The sequence below is a fragment of the Colletotrichum orchidophilum genome (assembly GCF_001831195.1).
Source record: "Colletotrichum orchidophilum strain IMI 309357 chromosome Unknown Scaffold_137.1, whole genome shotgun sequence".
Lineage (NCBI taxonomy): Eukaryota > Fungi > Ascomycota > Sordariomycetes > Glomerellales > Glomerellaceae > Colletotrichum > Colletotrichum orchidophilum.
In genome coordinates this window covers 93,417-113,979 of record NW_019173093.1, presented here as the reverse complement: position 1 = coordinate 113,979, position 20,563 = coordinate 93,417, and the positions used below count along the sequence as shown (strand labels likewise).

General features: G+C 53.2%; 3 protein-coding genes across 3 annotated transcripts; 1 reads left to right on the top strand and 2 right to left on the bottom strand.

Moving 5' to 3' along the window:
• Window positions 1-2,416: 2,416 nt before the first annotated feature.
• Window positions 2,417-6,358, bottom strand: CORC01_11942 (peptidase M16 inactive domain-containing protein; the record flags this gene model as incomplete). The annotated part of the gene is made up of 5 exons (XM_022623564.1): window positions 2,417-2,570; window positions 2,750-3,041; window positions 3,097-4,732; window positions 4,798-5,652; window positions 5,741-6,358. 5 exons carry the CDS (start codon window positions 6,356-6,358, stop codon window positions 2,417-2,419), a joined length of 3,555 nt encoding a protein of 1,184 aa, XP_022469960.1.
• Window positions 6,359-12,981: 6,623 nt separating this feature from the next.
• CORC01_11941 (uncharacterized protein) lies at window positions 12,982-15,599 on the bottom strand (the record flags this gene model as incomplete). Its single annotated transcript, XM_022623563.1, has 6 exons — window positions 12,982-13,440; window positions 13,490-13,957; window positions 14,156-14,252; window positions 14,621-14,820; window positions 15,002-15,146; window positions 15,259-15,599. 6 exons carry the CDS (start codon window positions 15,597-15,599, stop codon window positions 12,982-12,984), a joined length of 1,710 nt encoding a protein of 569 aa, XP_022469959.1.
• A 1,055-nt stretch (window positions 15,600-16,654) lies between these two features.
• On the top strand, window positions 16,655-18,688 carry CORC01_11940 (major facilitator superfamily transporter; the record flags this gene model as incomplete). Its single annotated transcript, XM_022623562.1, has 10 exons — window positions 16,655-16,766; window positions 16,820-16,828; window positions 16,888-16,969; window positions 17,034-17,383; window positions 17,462-17,669; window positions 17,723-17,913; window positions 17,971-18,033; window positions 18,091-18,354; window positions 18,408-18,498; window positions 18,556-18,688. The coding sequence occupies 10 exons, from the start codon at window positions 16,655-16,657 to the stop codon at window positions 18,686-18,688; spliced, it is 1,503 nt and encodes a 500-aa protein (XP_022469958.1).
• Window positions 18,689-20,563: the final 1,875 nt, after the last annotated feature.

Here is a 20,563-nt window from a genome sequence, read left to right as displayed (position 1 = left end):
GGGGGGGTGGGCAGGTGCCGGTGCAGCCCCAGGTCCTGTCGGGGAAAGAATTACAGCTGAGTACCTCCCGACAGACGGCTGCACATGGGGGGGCGGCTGAGGGGCGGGGCGTAGGAAGTGGGACGGCCTGGTTCGACAGGCTTCTGCTGGATGGTAGGAACCGTGACGTCGAATAGCTGGGCTGTGCCGCGCCGGCACCGCGCTCTTCCCGCCGTCGGGCGGCCGTTGCGGGGGGGGGGGCGGGGGGGTGGAGAGTAGAAAGTGGGAGGGTCTGATGGAAAAGGATCCAGATGGAGGGAAGGAACGGCAACGTCAAAAAGCTGTGCTGTGCCGTGCTGGAACTGCGCTGTGCTCGTCGTCGGTGTCCAGGTGCGAGGTGTGTGAAAGGGACGTGAGCAGGTGAGGGTGGACGGATGTGGGTGTGTTTGAGTTGGGGCAGATCAGATATGCCCCAATGCCTTCCGTCTATACCTACTTTGCTTTGTGACCTGTGCAAGAGGGAAAGAGAGACGGATTGGACCAAGTGGTGGGTGTGTTGAAAGGTTCAAGGTCTCACTCAGTCAGGTCAGATGTCCTTGTCACAACTTTGCACAGCACCTTTTACTGAGTAAGTAATGCTGCTGCTGCTGCTGCTGCTAGTAATACGCCGCCCTTTTGGGATACCTGGTAAGCCAATGCAGCAAAGGCAAGAAATTCTGGATGCGGACTTGAATTTTAGTCAGTGCGGGACAGAGACTTGACGCACGAGTATACACTAGACCAATTCCACCCCCCCAAAGCATTTCAGTCCCCCCTCCCTCTCTTTCTCTGTTTTCTATATTGGTCCAGGAATGGGGCTGGCCTGGCCCGTGCTGACCATTGGATGAATGACTTGCCATAGCATCCAGAGTACGGCTCGGAGGCTTCTCCATGGAGCAAGTAATGGATGATTCAGTACGTATTTTTTTTCTCCGCCTCTGAAAAGAGGCTCAGCTACCTAAGGTAGATGAGGAATCCATTGACCAGGCCAAAGCGTGGTGAGATGGAGAAGCCTGGTGTCTGGTACCTGCCTACCTACCTTGGGCCCAGCAATGAATGGCAGGCCAAAGTCCAGGTCCAGGTCCAGGCGAGGTCGTCGAGGAAGCTCACACTCCCCAGGTCGCAATCATAGGCGGTACATCTCGACACTCACTCCCACTAGTCCTAGGTTCATTTGTGTTGTCCACATGGAAAGGTCCTCTGTTTGGGTGAAGAGCAAATAGCATCAACGGAAGTAAGAAATAAGAAATCCTCCACGGAATGGGAATAGTTGACACTTACTCCAATTCGTCCATATTGGGACCGGGGAACCTCACAAAATTTTCAATCTCCCCACCGGGCTTTTGCACTTGGAAAAAGGAAAGAGACGGTCAAGAGATTTTAATTCGTACAGCAGGGACGGCAGCAGTACCTACTCTAAAATGGGGAAAGAGGGGGACGGGAAAAAAAGAAAAAAGAAAAAACAAATCTTGAAGATCCCCGCCAAGGAAAGTACCTGCCATCAGTGATCCAATACCTAGAGAGAGTTTATGCTCCTTCCTGCAGTTCAGCCCACGATCCCCACACAGCCAACTTCAATTTTCAGGAAGGAACGACTTCTCTAAATCGTAACTCGCTCCTACCATGACACGGTGAACAAGAGCCCGTCCTTTGCAACGCATCGCAGCCAGTAGGACACTGCCCAGAAAACAAAATCAACATTGTCTTCCCTACAATACGGGAAGAAGGAAGCCAGCATCAGCATGTAAGCCAAGCGGGCGTGTTGCCATCTTACCAGGTTCCTGCCACCCCTGACAGGTTACCTATAGATGGGTACATGATACACCACCGACAAACTGCAACTGCTCTTAGGAAAAAAATCAGTTACAAATCCGACGTCCAATCACGGCCCCGCTACCTTACCCTCGCACCTCCGTCCCGCCTGACGTCAGCTCGTCCGTCGTCAACCCAGGGTACGGATACCTCCTCCAGAGAGGCAGCTAAGGTAGGTAACAGTCTCGGAATGGCGTTCTTCACCCAGACTGAAAACTTGACGATAGATATTATGTGCATGGCATTCAGAGTTTCCACCCTACCCTCTTTGAACTCTCTGGCTCGATACCTGATCCTGCCTAGACAATAACATGTCTACATAGACAGGCCGGCACTCGCCACACACTGCCCAAGGCCGACTCTTGCATGATGATCCTCAAAGCAGGTGTTGTCGGTCCTCAGTAGTAGGTATTACATTTTCGCATTTCAATAAAGATCAGGTACATCATGCAAGAGCGCTCTCTCTCTCTGTTTTCAACATCTCTCTGCCCAAAAGCTACCTCGGATAACAATGGGAGTAGATGATCTTGTTCCCCGTCCGCCCACGTGGACAGACGGAATCAGGGGCCGTAGAGTTATTAGGGTTCTATCCTGTGTCGTGAAGCCTCATAACATCATGCTTCCCATATTCCAACCATGAATGCCTGTAAAACCCGTGACCGAATCCGACGGCCTTTCCAGGAGACCGGACCGTCTCTCCCAACTCTTGATCGACCAAAGACAACGCAGTGACACTGAGTCTGATGTCTCTCTAGCAAATGCCTCTTTAAAAACACTACCGAAAAAGTCTCAACGCCGCCTGTGTGTGTGTGTGTATGTGTGTGTATGCCATGTGTGTTCGTGTGCGCGCTCGTGAATTTCTTGATCAACCCCCAATGCACCTCTCTCTCCTCACAGCTTGGCGTCGGTGTCTTCATACTCGGTCAAATCCTTGGCAGGTCGCGCACCGCAAGTTGCAACGAGCCTGGCCCGGAAGCTGCGAACGTCTTCGATGACGACCGGCTGAGAATCGCTCGTCGGCAGGGCTTCTTCTTCCTTGCTGACGCCGTTGACCTTTGCCTCGGCCCCCTCCTTGGCTGGTGCCGTAGCCTGTGCGCGCAAGTGCACCGAGAGCTTCGCCCGCGTTGCCGAACCAGGTTTGATATATGTCTGGAAGAACTCCAACATGTCGGCCTTGGTGAGCGTCTTGATATGCGCGGCATCTTCTTGAGCTGTTGTGACACCGTTAGTACTTGGCCTTTCCCGCACTCATCTGTGGAAACTTACGGAGCTCGAAGTCGTAGTATTCACTGGCAATCTGGGCCCAGTGTCTGCTACTCTCTTGGTCCAGATTCTTCAGCTTCTCAAGCCTCCGGACAATCAAACTGCGCTTATGACCCTCAAAATCTGCCTCAGACATGTTGTCCAACGTGTTAGAGAATAGGTTGAGGAATGCCTCGATTCGCGACTCGAGGTACTCGGGTGTCCGCTCGCTTTGAATTATGAATCTGAAACCGTACGTCGTAGAGAAGCTTCTGACCCCACTGAAGACGACGTATCCGAGCTGCTCCTTTGTTCGCAGCTGATCAAAGGCAGGCTCGTGAGCCATCTGGTCCAGCAGCATCGTCTTGGCTCGGACCATTTTGTCGCCCTTGTCACCAACATAGAGCCAAACTTCGATGCAGTGATTGACGTTGGCCGGATCCTTGAGCGTCTTCTTGTATACGTAGTTTGATCCAGGGGGGATGACCAATGAACGAATCACTGGCCATTGGGGTCGGGGAAGAACGCGAGGCTTCAAGATGGTTTCGATCATGTCTGTAAGCTTGAGAGCATCCTCCTTATACAGGTTCCCGTGCACATAAGACTCAATGTGAACCTGCGAAAGCATCGGCTTCTTGAACTGCCGGACGTCTTCGGCGGTAATGTTCGGCAGCTCAGCCAGATATTCCTCGACAACGTAGTCGCGTTCAGAGTTCAACCACGTTGTATAGTCGGAGACCTGGCTGAATGGTTGCTGTAGCTCCCAGTTCTTGTATCCACGATTCAGGCGCTCCTTGATGATATCGAATCTCTCGTCTCTGATCTTGAGATCCCTGATCGTGATCAAAACCTGCTCCAGGAGTACCGCCAGCTTGTCATTGTAACCGCTAAGGTCAAGGAACAAACCCCTGGCGTCGAGCGAGACACTGTACTGCAGGCCTGCGAGCTCGGCATCGTACGAGTATGCCTCCAGCGCATCGCGAACCAGATCAGTAAAGAATCTTGCCTTGACAGCATTCTCCGCGGTCGAATAGATATTTGGGTTCCGGCAGCTGATGACCAGGTTGGCCTTGGGCACCCAGAAGGTGTCATCCTTCTTGAACCACGTCCGAGCGAGGCCATCACTTCGGACGACACGGGGCGACAGAGCCGGCTCTTTGACCTCCTTCTTCTCAACCTCGAGCTTCGTGGGAATGAAGTTATTCTTGTGCGGAAGGTGAAGCTCGGCGAGTCTCTCCGAGGCAGGGCTTGAGACGGCCTTCTTGATTTCGGCCATGAAGTCTTCGGGAATCTTTTCGTGGCGATATTCGGTACCGTACCACTTCTCCTTTTGGTTCCAGTCACCAGGAAACTTTTGTGACACAATAGTCATACGGAAATTGTCTGGCCTCAAGCACGCCAAGCCCTTTTCGATCAACCCGGAATCGAACTTTCTCAACCGACTGTATCCGCTCAGTAGCCATTCCCGCGGAAGAGGCTTCTGCATGACAGAGCTGATCTTGCTCGTGAACCGGCTTGCCGGAGTCTTTTGCTTGAATTTAAAGTCAACGTCGGCCATGCCCTTCTGCTCGTCAAAGATCCATTCCTGGGGTGGCCATTCCCGGAGAAGCGCAACGTATTGGAAGAAGACCTTGACAATCTCCTTGTAGTTTTTGAGGCCCTGTGGCGTGCGTCAGCATTCGAGTGGGGGGCGTCAAAGCGGCAATCCATTGCAGCAGGGCTTACCTCCTCTGTCAGGCGAATCTGACAATCAAAAATACCCGGGGAGCCCGGGCAGACTGGGTAAGCACCGGCACTCAAGCCATTGGCCCAGCCCTTCTCCTTGACGTAGGCCATGATGCTACCGGGGCCCTCGTGACCGATCAGGTGGCTCACATAGCGACTGGGTTGAGACTCGTACATCTTTTCCTCGTCGAGGAACGGGAAGAAGAGGTTCAGCTCGCGAGAGTCCATGACCGGCTTCGCAAACACCTGAACACCGAGCTCACTCTCGCGGAAGGGCACCTCAGCCTCCCACCTGTTGGGCGCAAGATCTTTATTGGGTACTCCAGAGAAGAACTCGGCAACCCATGTCTCAAGAACGTTAAGAGGCTCTCTTCCCAGAACGACCAGCTTCATGCGGTTTGCCGAGTAGTGCTTGTCGTGAAATTCCATAAACTTTGCGCGGACGTTGACACCTTTGGACTCTGGGTCTTCCTTGAGTACCTCAAGATTGCCGGTAGAGAAATGGCAAAAAGGGTGCTTCGGGTTGGAAAGAGACTTCTCCAGCTGATGGAGTCGCCATTGGTCATTCTGTAGATTCTTCTTGTTTTCCGAGTCCACCGCGCGCAACTCACGATCGAGGGTCGACTCGAGGAACAGGGGTTCGATGAAGAACTGCGCAAAGCGATCGAGTGCTCCCTTGAAGGGTGATGGGTTCTCGGCTGTTGGCTCCTGGTCGTTGGCAGGCTTTGCCGAGACGTCGAAGAAGTAGTTGGTCGAAGTTGCGCCAGTGTAAGCGTTGGAGCTGCCCGAGTTGTTGGATAGGTACTGTGAGTATTCGTTTTCTATGGGAAACTTCTTGGTACCCATAAACAGCAGCTGCGCATGCAAGTGTCAGCGTAACGGAGAACGGGAAAGTGGCTGAGGGTTAGGGAAAAGGTCTAAGAGTCTAAAGAGAGGGCCGTACATGTTCGACGGCGTGGGCCATTCCCGGCATCTCCTCCTCGTCGCTGAAGTTTCCTACATTGCAGTCGAGGGCAGCGCTAGCCTTGTCCGTCTCCGGGTCGTGAACCAGCAATGCCTCCAGCTTGTTGGACAACCTCACGACACGGTAGGTACGATCGTCGAGGGAGGGTGTCTCGAGGTGATCCGTCACCAACTCGACGGGTTGGGGCCTCGGCTCGCGGTGAGGGATAGAGCCGGCCGGAAGCCCGGCGGCAGCGGTATCGGTATTGGGCATGACGGCGATCTGTTTTCCGTGGTCTGTGTGAGATGAGATTTTGGGTTTGCTGCTGATGGAGGTGCTATAAGAACGGGACGAGATGGCGGTGCTAGTAGACGACTTTTCAGAGCAGAATGTACGGCACGGGGCTGCAGCAAGACGGTTCGGGAGACGGCTGCTGATGGCCTGGCACTTTGCAAGAGACAAAAGCTCAGGGCGTATAGTGGGGGAACGCCACTTTTGAAGGAAGAGAACGAGGGACAGGGACGCGGACGCGGACGCGGGCGTGGATGATGTCGGACGGTTGTGGATTCGTCGCAGGCTCTGGCGCGGGCTCAGGTTAGAGGCTACAGGACGCAACATGCAGTAGATGCAGCAGATGCAGCCAGGACGGGAGCTGGAGGAATTGAAAAGTGAGCACCTGTAGGGTAGAGGGATGAAAGATGCGAGCAAGCAGAAAAAAAGAACAAAGAAGGGAAAAAAGGACTCGCGACAAGGAGGCGATATGCAGAGTAAGTATCTATACGGATGCAAGTCGGTTGGTTGTTGGTGCGAGTACGAGTGAGTGCAAGTATCAGGACTCAGGACTCAGGACAACAAAGTACCAGGCATAGACCAAAGACTCAGTCGTGGGGCGGGGACGGGGACGGAGTCGCTCGAAGTTCAGTCGCAATCGCAGAGGAACTGGGGGCCGGGAAGATGCTGGCGGGCTGGCTTGCTGTGTGCGCAATGCAAATGCAGGAGCAAGAGCAGAAGCAGAAGCGGGTGCGGGTGCAGGGAAGGAAAGAGCGGAAACGTTGGCGCAACTTCCAATTCGGTACCTCCGCAGTTAGTACTTGCGCTGGAGTCAGAGGCAACAGCCCTGGGCTGGCCGGTGTGCTAGCCCTTGCCTTGGTGACCCGGTAGTGACCGCGGGAAGTACTTTTTAGGGTCCAGCGGAGGGGAGGAGGGGAGTGGAGGGGTGGAAAGCAAGGCGAGATGGGGAGAGATCTTTTTTGTGGTGGTGGTGGTGGTGGTGGTGGTGGTGGTGGTGCTGCTGCTGCTGCTGCAGACGACACCTCACATCTCACTCTCTGACTCGAATGATGCGACAACTCATGCCACCTGGCCAGCGGCGGCGACAACTCCATGGACAGCAGCAGCAGTTACAGCAAGCAGAATGAACACACCAAGGAAGAACATCAGCATCAAGACGACACCACCAGCAGCAATCTCAGATTCAGAACCACAGAAAGGGACCGTGTCCGGCAGTGGGGACGCATGGCGACGCTACCGCCGTGCAACCCACAAGGTACCGGCCAGATGGACTCCCAGAAACCATGGATGGAAGCGGATAGTCTGCCTGCTGATCTCTGGGAACGCTGCCGTCGTCAGTCAAAGCTTACCAGGCAGGTAGGCTTGCGTATTAGGTATGATGGCGGCAGCGGCAATCATTACAAGCACACACAGTCATCCTCGCTTTGCATTTGATTGATTCCTCAGCACATTACTGATCAGTCTCAGCGACGCGATAATGGTCCTAGTCGTCGGAAGAAGATGACAAGAGCCGGAGAAGACGGCAAGTTCATAAGCGTAAAAACCAGAGGAACTGATCTGGTCCACAGATCCCATCATTCGATATCAAGGCACGGCCTTGGTGCTTGAGTCCTGGGCGTAAGTACAGATGGATGCTGACAATTCCTTTGAGCTACGACGGCATCGGCGGGACTTGGTATGGCCACAAGGTGCGACAAGCGGGTTGACGCTACTGCCCTCCATCCTATTCCTGCCACGGCTGAACGAGTTGATGACATGGTATTGACGAAGGCTTGTTGGTTCAGACAACACAAGGTACGGGAGACCCGAAGACGTGGGCTGCCGTCTCTGAAACATCCGCCAATACCGTTCCCGTTCCGTCCATCGCTGTTTACCTTGGGTGTCTTGCACAGATGGAATGTTCTGGTGTCCATTGCCCGGGGAACCTAGGTATTGCAGCACCCAAAGCGGACGCAAAGTCCCTGTCTGGTTCGACGTCCCAATCGCATTCCACAAGTCATTTCAGACCTGTCGATGGCACTGAAGCCATGAAATCTGACAAGTGTGTGCCATACCTTATGTCGGGCCTTTGATTTGCATAGTTATATCCCCGTCATCCGCCCCTTGGCAGAGTCATTTCGGACAAGAAGATCAATGCGGCCGAGTGTTCCAGCGGGACTGTTCTTGAGTAAGAAGCCGTGAAAGCCTCATTCCCATCACACCCTCCTCTCTCCGGAGTCCTGTGGCTTCGTCACCGGGGTACCCCAGCCAGGTATGGCTCCACGTGGAAAAATAGGCGAATGTCAGGTCCTTTTGAAACGAGGCACACACTGTGGGTTCGGCGAGAGCAGCCAGCGCAGTTGTCGACGGTGCACAACATCCAGAGGCCCGGTGCTATATAAGCCGTCTTAATGTCAGAGGTAAGACAGAGGAGAAGTCCTTGGGGGCCATGTCATGTCAGTCCCGTCCGTGGTTCGCGGGTTCGGAAAGCGAGAAAATCGGTCTCCATAATGTACCACGGAATGCGTGATGCAAATGCTAGGCCCAGTGCAGCTGACTACATGGGTACCGGTACCGGTAGTCCCCTAGGGACAAAAAAGAGCGCCGCCGTCTTTGGGGTGCAGGAAAGGTCTTGCATTGGCCATCGGGTGGCTTGCTTCCGCGCGTCTTGTTCTCCCTTGCACGGAGTATAGCATGGTAGAGTGGTCATCCTAATCTCGCCGCCGTCTTTGCGGTGGGACGGTTTGATATCAAAAACGAATGATTATCGACGTTCCCTTGGGAGGGATTTCTTGGGACTATGGACGCGGAGCGGCGGGAGCGGACCGGTCTGGGGAAAAAGGGACCGGCGGCGACAAGAGGGGTGGAAAGGGCCCTTGGAAGTTAGAGCTACCGCGGCACGCTGTTCGCCTCCTTGTCTTGGGTGTGTCACTGCTGATCTTGCTCTCGCTCTACCATGATTCATCGGAGGCTTTCCTTCTGCGGAAGAAGCAATGGGCGCGACGGAAACTCGGGCTGGCCCGCTGTCTCTGGTAATTCCCCCTGACAATACGTTCTCGGCCTCCTGCGATCGATCTCTTTCTTCTTCTACCGACATTCCTTCCTACCCTCCCCTCAGTAGGGTGCCATTCGGACGTCAACCGTCGGCGTGGGATGGGAAAATTGATGCCGAGATGCAAGACTACGTGGCGATGTTGGGGGTTATGAAATGCCGGCCACACCTCCTCGAAAGCCTCGCTGAAGGGGGCCATGATACTGGGTACCCCGCGCCCCCTGTCAGATCTCGTCAGCCCCAGTTGTTTTTGTTGGCTGATGAGCAAAGATCAAGGGCAAGGCGGTGACAAGGGGAAGAGAGAGCCCATCCGTAGTCGGATGTTGCAGTTTTCGGGTGTCACTCGCCGAAGAAGAAAAACTGGCGAGACAGGCGGACAGGGGAGGGGGGGCCGACCACCTGCGAATGTTTCGCCGTTCGGGGAGAAAACAGACCCCTCTCCCCCTTGCCCTGCATCTTTCCCGGCAATCTGGTTGCGTTTTGGGTTTCCAGGGCCGTCATCACTGCATTGCTAAACTTTTGAGAAAGCTCGGACTTGGTTGGCTTGCGGTGATGTCAACTCGAAAGTCAACTCGAAAGCAACATAGGTAGCGTGAGTAACGTCGAGATAAGCAAGACTGAGTTTTCTGTAAGCGAATTGTGATATAATCGTTCCAGCTGCTCGGATTTGTCCTTCTACCAGGGATGTAACTTGGATATAGATCCGAGTGATTCGTGAAAGAGGGGTCGTCAGCAACTTTCAGTCATGGTTCAAGATCCCAGGTTCCATACCCATGATGCCTCCCCCACCCCAACTTGCATCTCCAGTTCTGCCTGTTAGGAACCCTCAAGCCATCACCTTCTAATAACTTTGTCAGCCCCGGCCGGGCTAACTGGATCTTCCTCATCAACGTCTATTGACCACTTCAGACAAGGGCCCGCCGTAGGAGGCCAAGCCTGCGGACCTCGTGCATGGATGGAGCCATCGTGTGGTGGTGTGCTGCTGTTCGCATTGGACGAACCTAGCCTGCCACACTTTCTTACTCACATGCTTCAAACCAAACATCACAGGCGATCGCCTCGATCTATTGGCATGCCAATCCATAATCACCCACATCCCGACTAGAGCAGCAGACAGCAGCAGCACACGAATGCTAGACGGATTAGCGAACATTAGCTGTGCAGCCCTAAGCTGTGGGCGGCGATTCGGATTCGATCCGTCTGGCGGGATGCCATGCCTCTCCCATGCACGGCCGACTGCACTCCTGGACATACCTGCAGACGTACGGACTATTAGCCAGCTTGGTCAGACAGCATACATGGCGTTGCTCGTTGATCTTACACCGATTCAACAGCTTCCCCATCTGCGTTACTGTAGGGATATGGAACGCTGCGGGTGTATCGATCTCGTGACCCACATTCCGTGTCGACATCGGCACTTGTGGGATCAGTTCAGAATCCGTAGGTTCAGAAACCTCCTCGGTGCCTTGAATATGCCTTGAATAAGCGATCCGCGGGTGGCACGGCGACGCCCGCATTTGGCCAAAATCCTTGCAATCCTTCTCAGACATCCACGGAAGTCGAAACTGCAAACCACCCATGATCCAGCCCGCTAACAGAAACAGGCCATGTAACCTTGGCCCCGCCCTCACTTCCGCGAGTGAGAGTCTCCCGCCGCAACAGTGCTGACTATCAAACCTTAAAGGCGCCAATGACTTTGAAATCCCCCGATTCCAGAACTGATTGATTGCATCTTTCCGGGCGACAGGAAAAAGCAAGCTGGGCAAACTGGTGTGCGTCGGAAGATGCTCCGAGAGCAATCGATTCGACAATGCCGGCTACTGTTTCCAGACTCGTCCCTCGTCACGGATCGGCGAGTCATTCCGTCTTCCCGGCCGCCCACTTTGGTTATTTTGTGAACCCGCAACAGGCACGACCTGACCTGTCCATCTTCCAGACCGCCGCCCGTCGATAGCTGACCGCCGTTGGACCATGTTGCCTTTTACTCCTCTTCTCACGTCCGACGTTGAGTCCCTCTTCTTAACCCCTCTTCGCTACTAAAATAACGAGGCCCGCTCGCCTAGCTCCCCCAATGAAGATGCAGCTGCGCTATCCTCAATAGGAAGATATGGCCGGCCGTCCCTTGTCAGGTCTGACGATATTGCGTACATTGGGGCCTAGGGATCTTGCTGGGATGTTGGACTGACTGACACGTTCCATCATCACTCTCTGCGGCCGGCCTGCCATGCATTTCGCACCCCGAGCTCGATTTCATAACGGAGGAATGCTGATGAACGAATTTGAGAAATCTTGAGCAACACCGATTCGATGTATGTATTGCAAGATACGGAGAGCCGCGCCGGTCCCTTTGGCAAAGTGGTCAATCTCGTAAACGGCTGCGTCCTGTTATTCTACATCATGTCTGAATCGACTGTGTCGCTGATCTCACCTCGAACGAATACGCCCATGCTCGTCGTGACATAGCAACCTTGTACCAATCAGACGTCGAGTTACTAGCCTCGGCCATGACGGTTAGCAACTGCGGCTTGAATCGTAGCCTGCACTATGGTATCGAACCGTCCAGGTGCCACTTGACCATTGAACCCGATCAGCTAATGAAGATCTTTTGCGTCGGCTTAACACAGCAATGCATTTCTAGGCTCCAGAGGTTCACTTGACCGATACGTCCCTTCCATACTTTTGAGGTTCGACGACTACTCTTCGGCGGCAACGTTACACAAGCGGCTCGTTAAGCCTCAAGCGTTGACTTTTGTGACACTTGTCGAGTCCGTGACGCAGCAATACTAATCGAGAGGAGGAGACGATCTATATCACACAGCCGAGCAGCTATGATCGGCCCGGTGGTGACCTGTCTAGTCCGCTACCCACTTAAAAGGGAAGTCAGCTTGCTTACCTTATGTGAGGATACTACAATCCCTTAAAGTACGAGTGTGGAAGCAGAAGTTCGCTTAGTAGGTAGGTTGAGCCGGGTTCGGTTCCTATCGGCGTCAACTGGTGTTTTAGCCGAACGGCTTGCTTTTGGACGAGATTCACTACAGAACAGGCAGGAAGTTCGTCGTGTGGGAAAGCATACCACCCTACCATCCAAAGTTCAAATGTCCCGGGGGAGCGGGTCGTAACCCCCAGAGTTTCCGTATTGCCATCTTGAGCGAGGCGCCTTGGAATACGCAGGAGATCGACATGTCACATGCGGGCTTCGTTGCCGTATCCGAGGAGGCTAAGCAACAAGAGATTGATGCATGAGATTCTCATCGAGATGTGAGGAACACGTGTTGACAAGGTTGATGTCGGTCTTATCATCGGCAGTTGTGGACGTTTCGCCCGGCTATCATAGCTCTCCCCAAGGAGACAATTGACCAAGAGAAAAAGTTCGTGCTCCAAGCCGGGCAGACGTTGCGCTTGTTCCGCTACCCTTGACTTCTTGCCAGTACCTGTACATGCGCAGACGACAAGCCAGCTGTAAATTGCCTGCTTCAAGAGACGGCTCACACCACACGTTCAAGTCGATCTGCATCTGATGCACATAGCGTGTAGCTCAATCAGAACTAGTTAGTCTGTCAGCATCCGAAGCGTCGTTTTGCGAGGTCGCTTGCGCGGTAAGACTGGAGATGTAGTTGGTGGTCATTTCTTTTCCATTAATGTCGCCGGTTCATGTCGGGCGTTTTGCAGCCCGGCGCGGTAGGCAGTACGTATCTACGTTTCGCATCGATTGAATATGCGTTCAGCAGGATTTTGTCATCAATCCCAAAACCCATTTCCTCCGTGATCTCTCGCAAGGCGGGAGCCTGTTGTGAAGCCAACAGATCTACCGTTCCCGTTTCGCAAGGCGCAAGGCGGGAATAGAAGAACCGGTAAGCAAGCCCGATTCGGACATAGGGGGTATCTCGAAAATGAAAGGCGCGCTTGGCAAAACAGTGGTCTATCGTGATTTATCAAATGACTTTCGCTTGCCGCCTCCCCGTCGCTGTGGGCACTCAGCGGCCTTGTGCCCTGGTTTACTGCAGTTGTGGCAGTTGAAGGGCGCACTTGGTTTTCCTGCTCCGGAGAAGCCGCCTGTAGCACCACCGGAGATGGAGGCCAGCTGGTTCAACTTCACTTCCTTCTTCTTCCGCTTCTCTCGGAATTCTTTGGCTTTCATAGACTCGCTTGATTTCTTCGCTTGGAGATTGACCCTTGTGCGCCCTTGACCGCCAGACGCGAGGCCTTTCACAGCTTTCGGCGGTGTCTTCATCGAAACTTCTTCGTCGCTTGAGGAAGAGGCTTCGTCATCGTCGTCGTCGTCGTCGGCAGAGTCATCGCTGGAGTCGTCGGCAGATTCGCTGGAGCCATCAGAATCGCTCGACTCGTTCTTCGTCTTCTTGGGTGTCTCCTTCGCATTCTGGCATTGGTTAGCTACATTACAGCAAGGCCCAGGCTTTCGGCATTACCTTGATGACCTTTTTCTTGTTGCTCCCAATCTTCATCCTCCCGACCTGTGCAGTGGCTGTGGCTTCCTCCTCCCCGTCGGCAACATCAATGTCCGCGTATCCTACATAAACAATGTTTGGCGGCGCGTTCTCAGTCTCGGTAGACTTTCCCCAAGAACCATCAAGCACCCAGTGCGTGTCTGCAAGCTCGGCTCTAGACGCCTCCAATGCCGACAAGCGCTTAGCTTCTTGCTGCTTCAGAGCCGCTTGAACGGCTGTCTGATCGAAGGAGTGAAAGTCACCAGAAAGAGGCGAGTTTTGGAACTTGCGCCGCTTGGATGATGGCTCTTCTGGTGAAGGTTCCGGCGCAGAATCCGAAGCAGCGGCTCTCTGCATGAACTTCATCGTCAACAGACGAGAAGAGATACCTCTACCCGGGGGTGTTTCGGGGGCCATGTTGGTGCTTGGGGGCATCGCAGCTATTACAATCTAGGTCGAAGCTTGACAATGTTAGTCGAGAGACAGCTAAGGATCATATGCCACTGCAAGATATGTGTTATGCGCAAGAGACCAAGTATCGCGCTGTTGAAATATGTCAGGAGGCAAAGGAATTGTGAATTGGGCCGAATTAGGCCTGGGTGGACAAAAGTTGGGAAGGACCAAAATTCTGGTATTCTGCCGTTGTACATGCAGGTGCGCGCGGTCACACCGCCCGCGGCCCGTGCGCGTCTCCCGGTAGGACCCCGCCGCGGGTGTCCTTCCTCGAGGAACGTACAACGTCGTTCTATCCTCCCGTACGTCCAAAATCAGGTTTCGATCACCAGGTTGGATTTATTTCCGGATCCGTACATCCTGCTACTCTCGTACCTTTGACGCCTGTTCTCGTTGTGTTGCTCTCAGCCTTTCGAGTATCTCTGGAGTCATCTCAAAACACTCTGGCAACTCGGTTTCCCGCCATATTCTGCCCTCCCGATAAAGGGAACCAAGTCGGGCTTCATGCCAATGATAGCCGTCCATGTTTCCTGCAGTCCCTCGCCGCGGCGCATTTTCTCTAGCCTGCACTCTGGGAGGCAGTCTTGGAAGTTGGCGACGGCATCGTCGCGAATCTCCTCGCTGAACTTGCTGTCGTCGGCTGTCTATCTTTCGGCATACGCCGCCTGACTGATTTTGGGGCTGGCCGAGGCGGACCCTAGGATGATGACGCCGTCTGAACGGCGTTGGTTGATCGAGTAGAACCATCGCAAGCCGCGACGGAGGGAGATGGTACCCGTTAGGATCTTACTGCCGGTGATGGTTGCAGGAGGGACGAAAGCATGAGCCTGGGCGCGCTCAGGTGTAATGAGGGATGAGAGCTGCGGCAACGAGTGCGATGCAAAAGCATGATGCAAGGGCGTTGGTACAGTGGATGACCGTCGGCGTCGTCATGGTACCTCGTTGTGTCTTGACGTCCCAGATAATCCCCTCTACATCAGATGGCGATTATGTCACTGAGGTTGCTGGGCAATGGGTGAGGAAATGCACGCTTCTGCTAACACATTCGACCAGGAGCCATTGGGCTAGTTTGGCGGGATGGCCAGAACCTGCCGGCCACTCGTAGGCGCAGAGAGCTTGCGAGATGCTGGTCTTCTGACGAGCTTCCTCGGACGGGTAGAACTCGATGTGAGGGGATGAAAGCTCTCTGCATTGTGATCTGCAAAGTCCTGAGTCAGGCAAACGCCAAACGTGGTTGTCGGGACGAGATCCAACAGAACTTTGTGCTTCTTCACGAAGTCGTCGACAGCGCGAAATACGGTTCTCTCGTTGGCGGTGATTTTGCGGCATGCTCCTCGCCGTGGAATGACTTGTAGACTGTGAAACCGCGAAAGCAGTCTGGTCGAATATGCCCTGCGTTGCGAGAGCTGGCGCCGCTGGCTGCTTCCCTTGCTTCGAGGATGACGATATCTGCTCCTATTATACCGCCCTCAACCAGCTTAAAGGCTGCCAACGCGCCAGAGATTCCAGAGCCGATAATGACATACTTTGCGGCCTTCGGTATGGGGCCTTCATCATTGTGGATGAGGTAAGAATATGATCTAGTCGTCTGTCGCCAGAACGAGATGCAGGGGTTTAGAACTGGAAGATCAGTCGTCATGAATGGACTCCCGAAGCAAATAAATCGGAATTGCATTACCAAGTTTGCATCAACAGCCGCATACGCATCATTTCCCTTATTAAGCTGATGAGCGGACAATCCTCGCTGGTGGCTAGGCACTCTTTTTTTCAGACCAAGCTTCGGTTTCGCGAATGCGGGCGAAGATGTCCGCAGGATGGTCAATCTGGTCGAGATAAGGCAGACGATAGCCATGATTCAACCTCTGCTCGAATCTGATATGTGCCGTGCGTAGTACATGCCGGTGGAGACGAAGTCGGAGGCGCTTCCGATCCGCAGGCGGCAAACATCGCTCCGCTCCCGCACATATGGGGCCACATACTTCTCAAACCCCCTGATTCCTCGAAGCGATAATGGCAACAGGATGCACCAGCTGCCGCAACTGGACGCGCACATGTGCCATATATTTGTGTGACACGATTGCGGTGCCCCGATCTAGTTTGTGACTGGAGTGACGAAATCCTCAGAAGACCGAAGATCGTTTAGCACATACGGACGTACTGCATATATCTTTGTCTTTGCCTGTCTCTCAACCGTACTGCCCAAGGAGCAAGCTATAACAATAATGAATGTTAAGAAAAGCAATGCTACCTAGTCAGAGGAGGCGAGAATCCTTATCAGCTGACCAGCCCCGGGGTATCTGCATCGTCGGAGGGCCCGCCGCTCTGTGGGCGGCCAAGGCCGCTCCAATAAGAGCTCGGCCCGCGTTTGTGTACCGGCGTTCCTCCCCTCTTTCCCGAGACTATCTACAGGTCCCAGCAACACTGTAACCTCCTCCTATCAGGTGATAACGGAACTTCTGCAGCGTAAGCCAGGGTTGGGTAGATAGACAACTTCCACAAACATGGGGTAGCAGCTTACCGGGAAACTTTCCTGTCTTATCTGGAAAATGCGTCCCGGTGGGCAGAGAGATGTAAAGATCCGCGCTTTATATAGGTCTGGCGGGAGACCTTTGCCCTGACCGCCATACACCGTGTTCTCCCCCGTGATGCCACCATTTAGAGACGTTGGAAATCTTTGAAGAGCCAATTGACAATATGATTTTTGGTAGCCTTGCCTTCGCGGCACGCCATGAGCGAACGCCAGAGGAGAAGAAGCTCGTCAGGAGATTGGACATATTTTTGATGACGTTTGGTTGCATTTCCCAGGGTGAATAGTAACGGAATCCTTCGTGTGTCGACTTATGCTAACTCACTTCCTAGTCATCAAGTGTAAGTGACTCAGTAACTCGAGAGAAAGGGACAGTCTCGCTGACGCTGGCGGCATCAAGACCTTGACCAAACAAACATCAGCAACGCCTACGTCTCAGGCATGAAAGAAGACCTCAACCTCCACGGCAATGAGCTCAACTAGTGCGTCCGACCCCAATGACAAGACAAGCTCCAGGGGCTTCAACTCACCAACGTCTCATCTCAGCTTCACAACGTACTTCAACGTCGCCTACTGCGTCATGCTCATCCCGTCCCAAATCATCCTGACTTACGTGCGACCGAGCTACTGGCTCTCCGGCCTCGAGGTCTTATGGGGCATCATCACGGGCATGATTGCGCTGGCCAAGAACGCGCAACAGGTCTACGCGCTCCGTGTCCTGCTCGGTCTTTGCGAGAGTAGTGCCTGGCCCGGCATGATGACGCTTCTGATGCACTGGTACACCCCGTCCGAGTTGGCCAAGCGCATGGGTTTCTACCACTCGTGCCAAGCGGTGGGCTCCATGATGTCGGGCGCGTTGCAGGTTGCTATCAGGAGCTCCATGCATGGACTACACGGTATGGACATGAGCTTTTTTTTGGGGGGGACTCGACGAAATAAAGTGAAGCAAAGGCTGACTCTTTTTGCACTGCAAGGTATGGCTGGTTGGCGCTGGCTCTTCGTCGTGAATGCCATCATGACCGTGTGCGTTGGCGCTCTGGGCTTCTTCCTGCTTCCCGATACACCCAACAACCCCAATCCACGTGCGTTCTGGTTTAAGAAGGGACACGCCGAGCTTGCCATGGAGCGCCTAGAGCGTCATGGCAAAGCAGAGCCCAAGAAGATGACATGGGCCGCCGCCAGGTTCGACGAACCTGATTCTTTTCCCGATGAAATAAAGAGCTAACCGAGAACAGGCGCGCATTCAAGAGTTGGGTCATTTACTTCGTGCCTATCCTATACATTGCGACTGTCCTCTTGTCGTACGGCAACAACTACTTTGGCCTGTTCCTGAAAGCTTTGAAGAATTCGGATGGAAGCCCTAGGTGGACTACATCCGATGTCAACGCCATTCCTATCGGTGGAAGCGCGATTAATGTGTTATTCGGTACGTGCGCAATCTCTTGGGAAGCCTGGCCAGGGGCGTGGTTAACTCATTTCATAGTCTGGATATGGGCAATTTTGTCAGACCTGTTCATGACAAGATGGACTCTCATTGTTGTTCAGGGTAAGCATTCCTTCACTCCCCCAATGAATCATGCATCCGGTCTGACGCTCGGCACAGCTGTGATTGGCATCGCATGCTGCATCGCCATGAGCATCTGGTCCTCGCACCCCACCACGACGCCGCTTGCCACAGCCTACGCGTCCAACTTCATCCTCTTCACGGCAATGGGAACCGCGCCTCTCATCTTCGCATGGCTGGCCGACATCCTACCCCATGATCCCGAGGCGAGGACCCTCATCGTGGGAGTCTCAATCGCGGGGTACTACGCCATCTCCGCCTGGTCGCAGGTCCTAGTCTGGCCGGCCACTCAAGCTCCGTATTGTAAGTGGAAACCAACCCCGTGTAAGATGATTATGGCTCTGACTTTCACACAGACAAGTATGCGTGGCAGTCAGCTATCGCTATCGGTGTCCTCGTCATTATCATGACCTGTGTGCTTCGTTACATTGATGCCAAGCATCTCGAGTATGTCCACCCAGCCACCTGTTCGATACCCAGGGCTGCTTCTGACCACGCTTGTAGGCCAAAGAGGGAACTGTTCAGGACTACAGTAATTGAAGCTGCCGACGCGGGTGACAGAGATGCAGCGGAGTCGATGACTCGCGACTCCGTTGACCGGAAAGTCAAGTCAGCCGCTATTGTGCCAGAAGTCTGAATTTGCATCATCAGTTGGACTAGGGCGCGTTCTAAGTGTCGTAAAGCCGAGCTTTTCGAATACGTCTCATCTTGGTGTACATCCTCAGGATTCGAGACTCATATCTGCGTGCTTGAATTTGAAAGATAGATTTAGATCAAAACGTCTTTGAATACTGGGACATTGCAAATGACGAGAGTCTCTCTGATCCAACGCTGCTTGAGCCAATTGATTGCTACGCTACAACCAAAGTGTCAAAGTCAAAGACAGCTCGATGGTACTTGAATTGGGGTTTGGCCTACTCACTTTCATAGACAGCCGTTTGTAGCGAGTAGGAAGCCCGAATACAGGGGACTCCCCACGCTTACGCTACATTTTGCCTCATCTCCAGTACTGAGAGTTTTTACTACTGTCCTACTGGGTGAACTTTCCTCGAAGACTCTCGTGGTAGGATTTTATGCTGAGACAAGGAGTAGTTCGCGTCTCATGACCCGGAATCCCATCCCGTGCTTGCTGTCTTCTACTCTAGCTCTCTGCAAAGATTTGTGTGCAGTCTCTGTCGGACTTTTCAGCCCAGGAAATAGCACGCCCTATTCTGTCCCGTTCATAGAAAGCATGCGTCCGCTTGAGTGCTTTCCCAAGAAGCTGATGTACGTGTAGCCCGAGTGTAATTTCAGCAAGATCGCGGTGGCCTCACTGCAGGGCCAGAAATACGTCACAGTGAACAAACCACTTCGGTCAAGCTTGGTTAGGCTTGGTTAGGCTATCCAAGGCAACGCATTAAGTCGCCAATTTTGGATACATTTCTTAGCGTATTCCCGAAGACCGGGGTCGAATACAGTAACAGGTAGGACGATGTAAGTAGCTGGAGTATATCTTCCAAAGGCACACTGTGTCTTTGAGACGCCTTCTTCCTAGCAGCTGATGCACGGTGTCTAATAGTAGTCAACCCAATAATGCTTCTAGAGACAAATCAAGCGGACATGATGTTGTGAACTTCCGTTCATACCACTAGCAAGCCGTCTCGTAGCTTACGGACTACGAATAAAGAAATGGCCTTGAGCTACCAATCACCTGGCTTTGTATGAAGTTTCTTAACATTCCTGGCTGGATGACCTGCGCGGCACACCTTCCCATTATTTCTAGAGGCATTGTTAGTTGAGTATGCGTACTAACCATATGTATCCTGTGACATGTTCTCCTTCCGAAGGGTTCGGCTTCCCCAGCCGCAAGTAAATCTATGTTGTGAGCTTAAATCTCTTATGCATTTGATGATATATAACAATAAGCTGAGTTTACGACAGAGTGCCGCGCCAAATTCACAAATATGAAGGTTTTTAGAAAATCGGAATGTGTTGTTTAGCCAACATATGACCTCTGGTATCATGGCCCAGCTCGCGTTCTGGGGTCATGGCTTGGGAGAGAAGTTGGGAGCGCACTCCTCTATAAGCCTTACACGGCCAGGAGACGAATGCTGATTATTTGGTGCTTTGAAAGGCTCGGGATCACTCCCGGATGAGTACATAGAATGATAAAAATCTTGCGTCACAGATCAACATAAACTTGCCAGCTGGCGTCTTGCTCGATCGGGCTTTGGATGCCGTTATGATTGCTTGGAGGCTTGGAGGCTTGGAGGCCTGTAAACAAGTTTCCCACCTCATCACACCCGGGTGTGCTTGTCTAGATTATATTAACGACTACAAAGAAAGATAAAGACAGCTATAGCCATCGCCAGGCGCACTTCATACGTCGAAAGATACGTCTCACAGAGAGTGCAGGTGTGAAATCAAGAGAAAAGTCAAGTGATCACCACAACTGGTATTGACTCAAGTGCGTCATGTTTCATGCTGCGATGTCTGAATATTAGTATATTTGCCAGGCATGCTGCTTGGGACT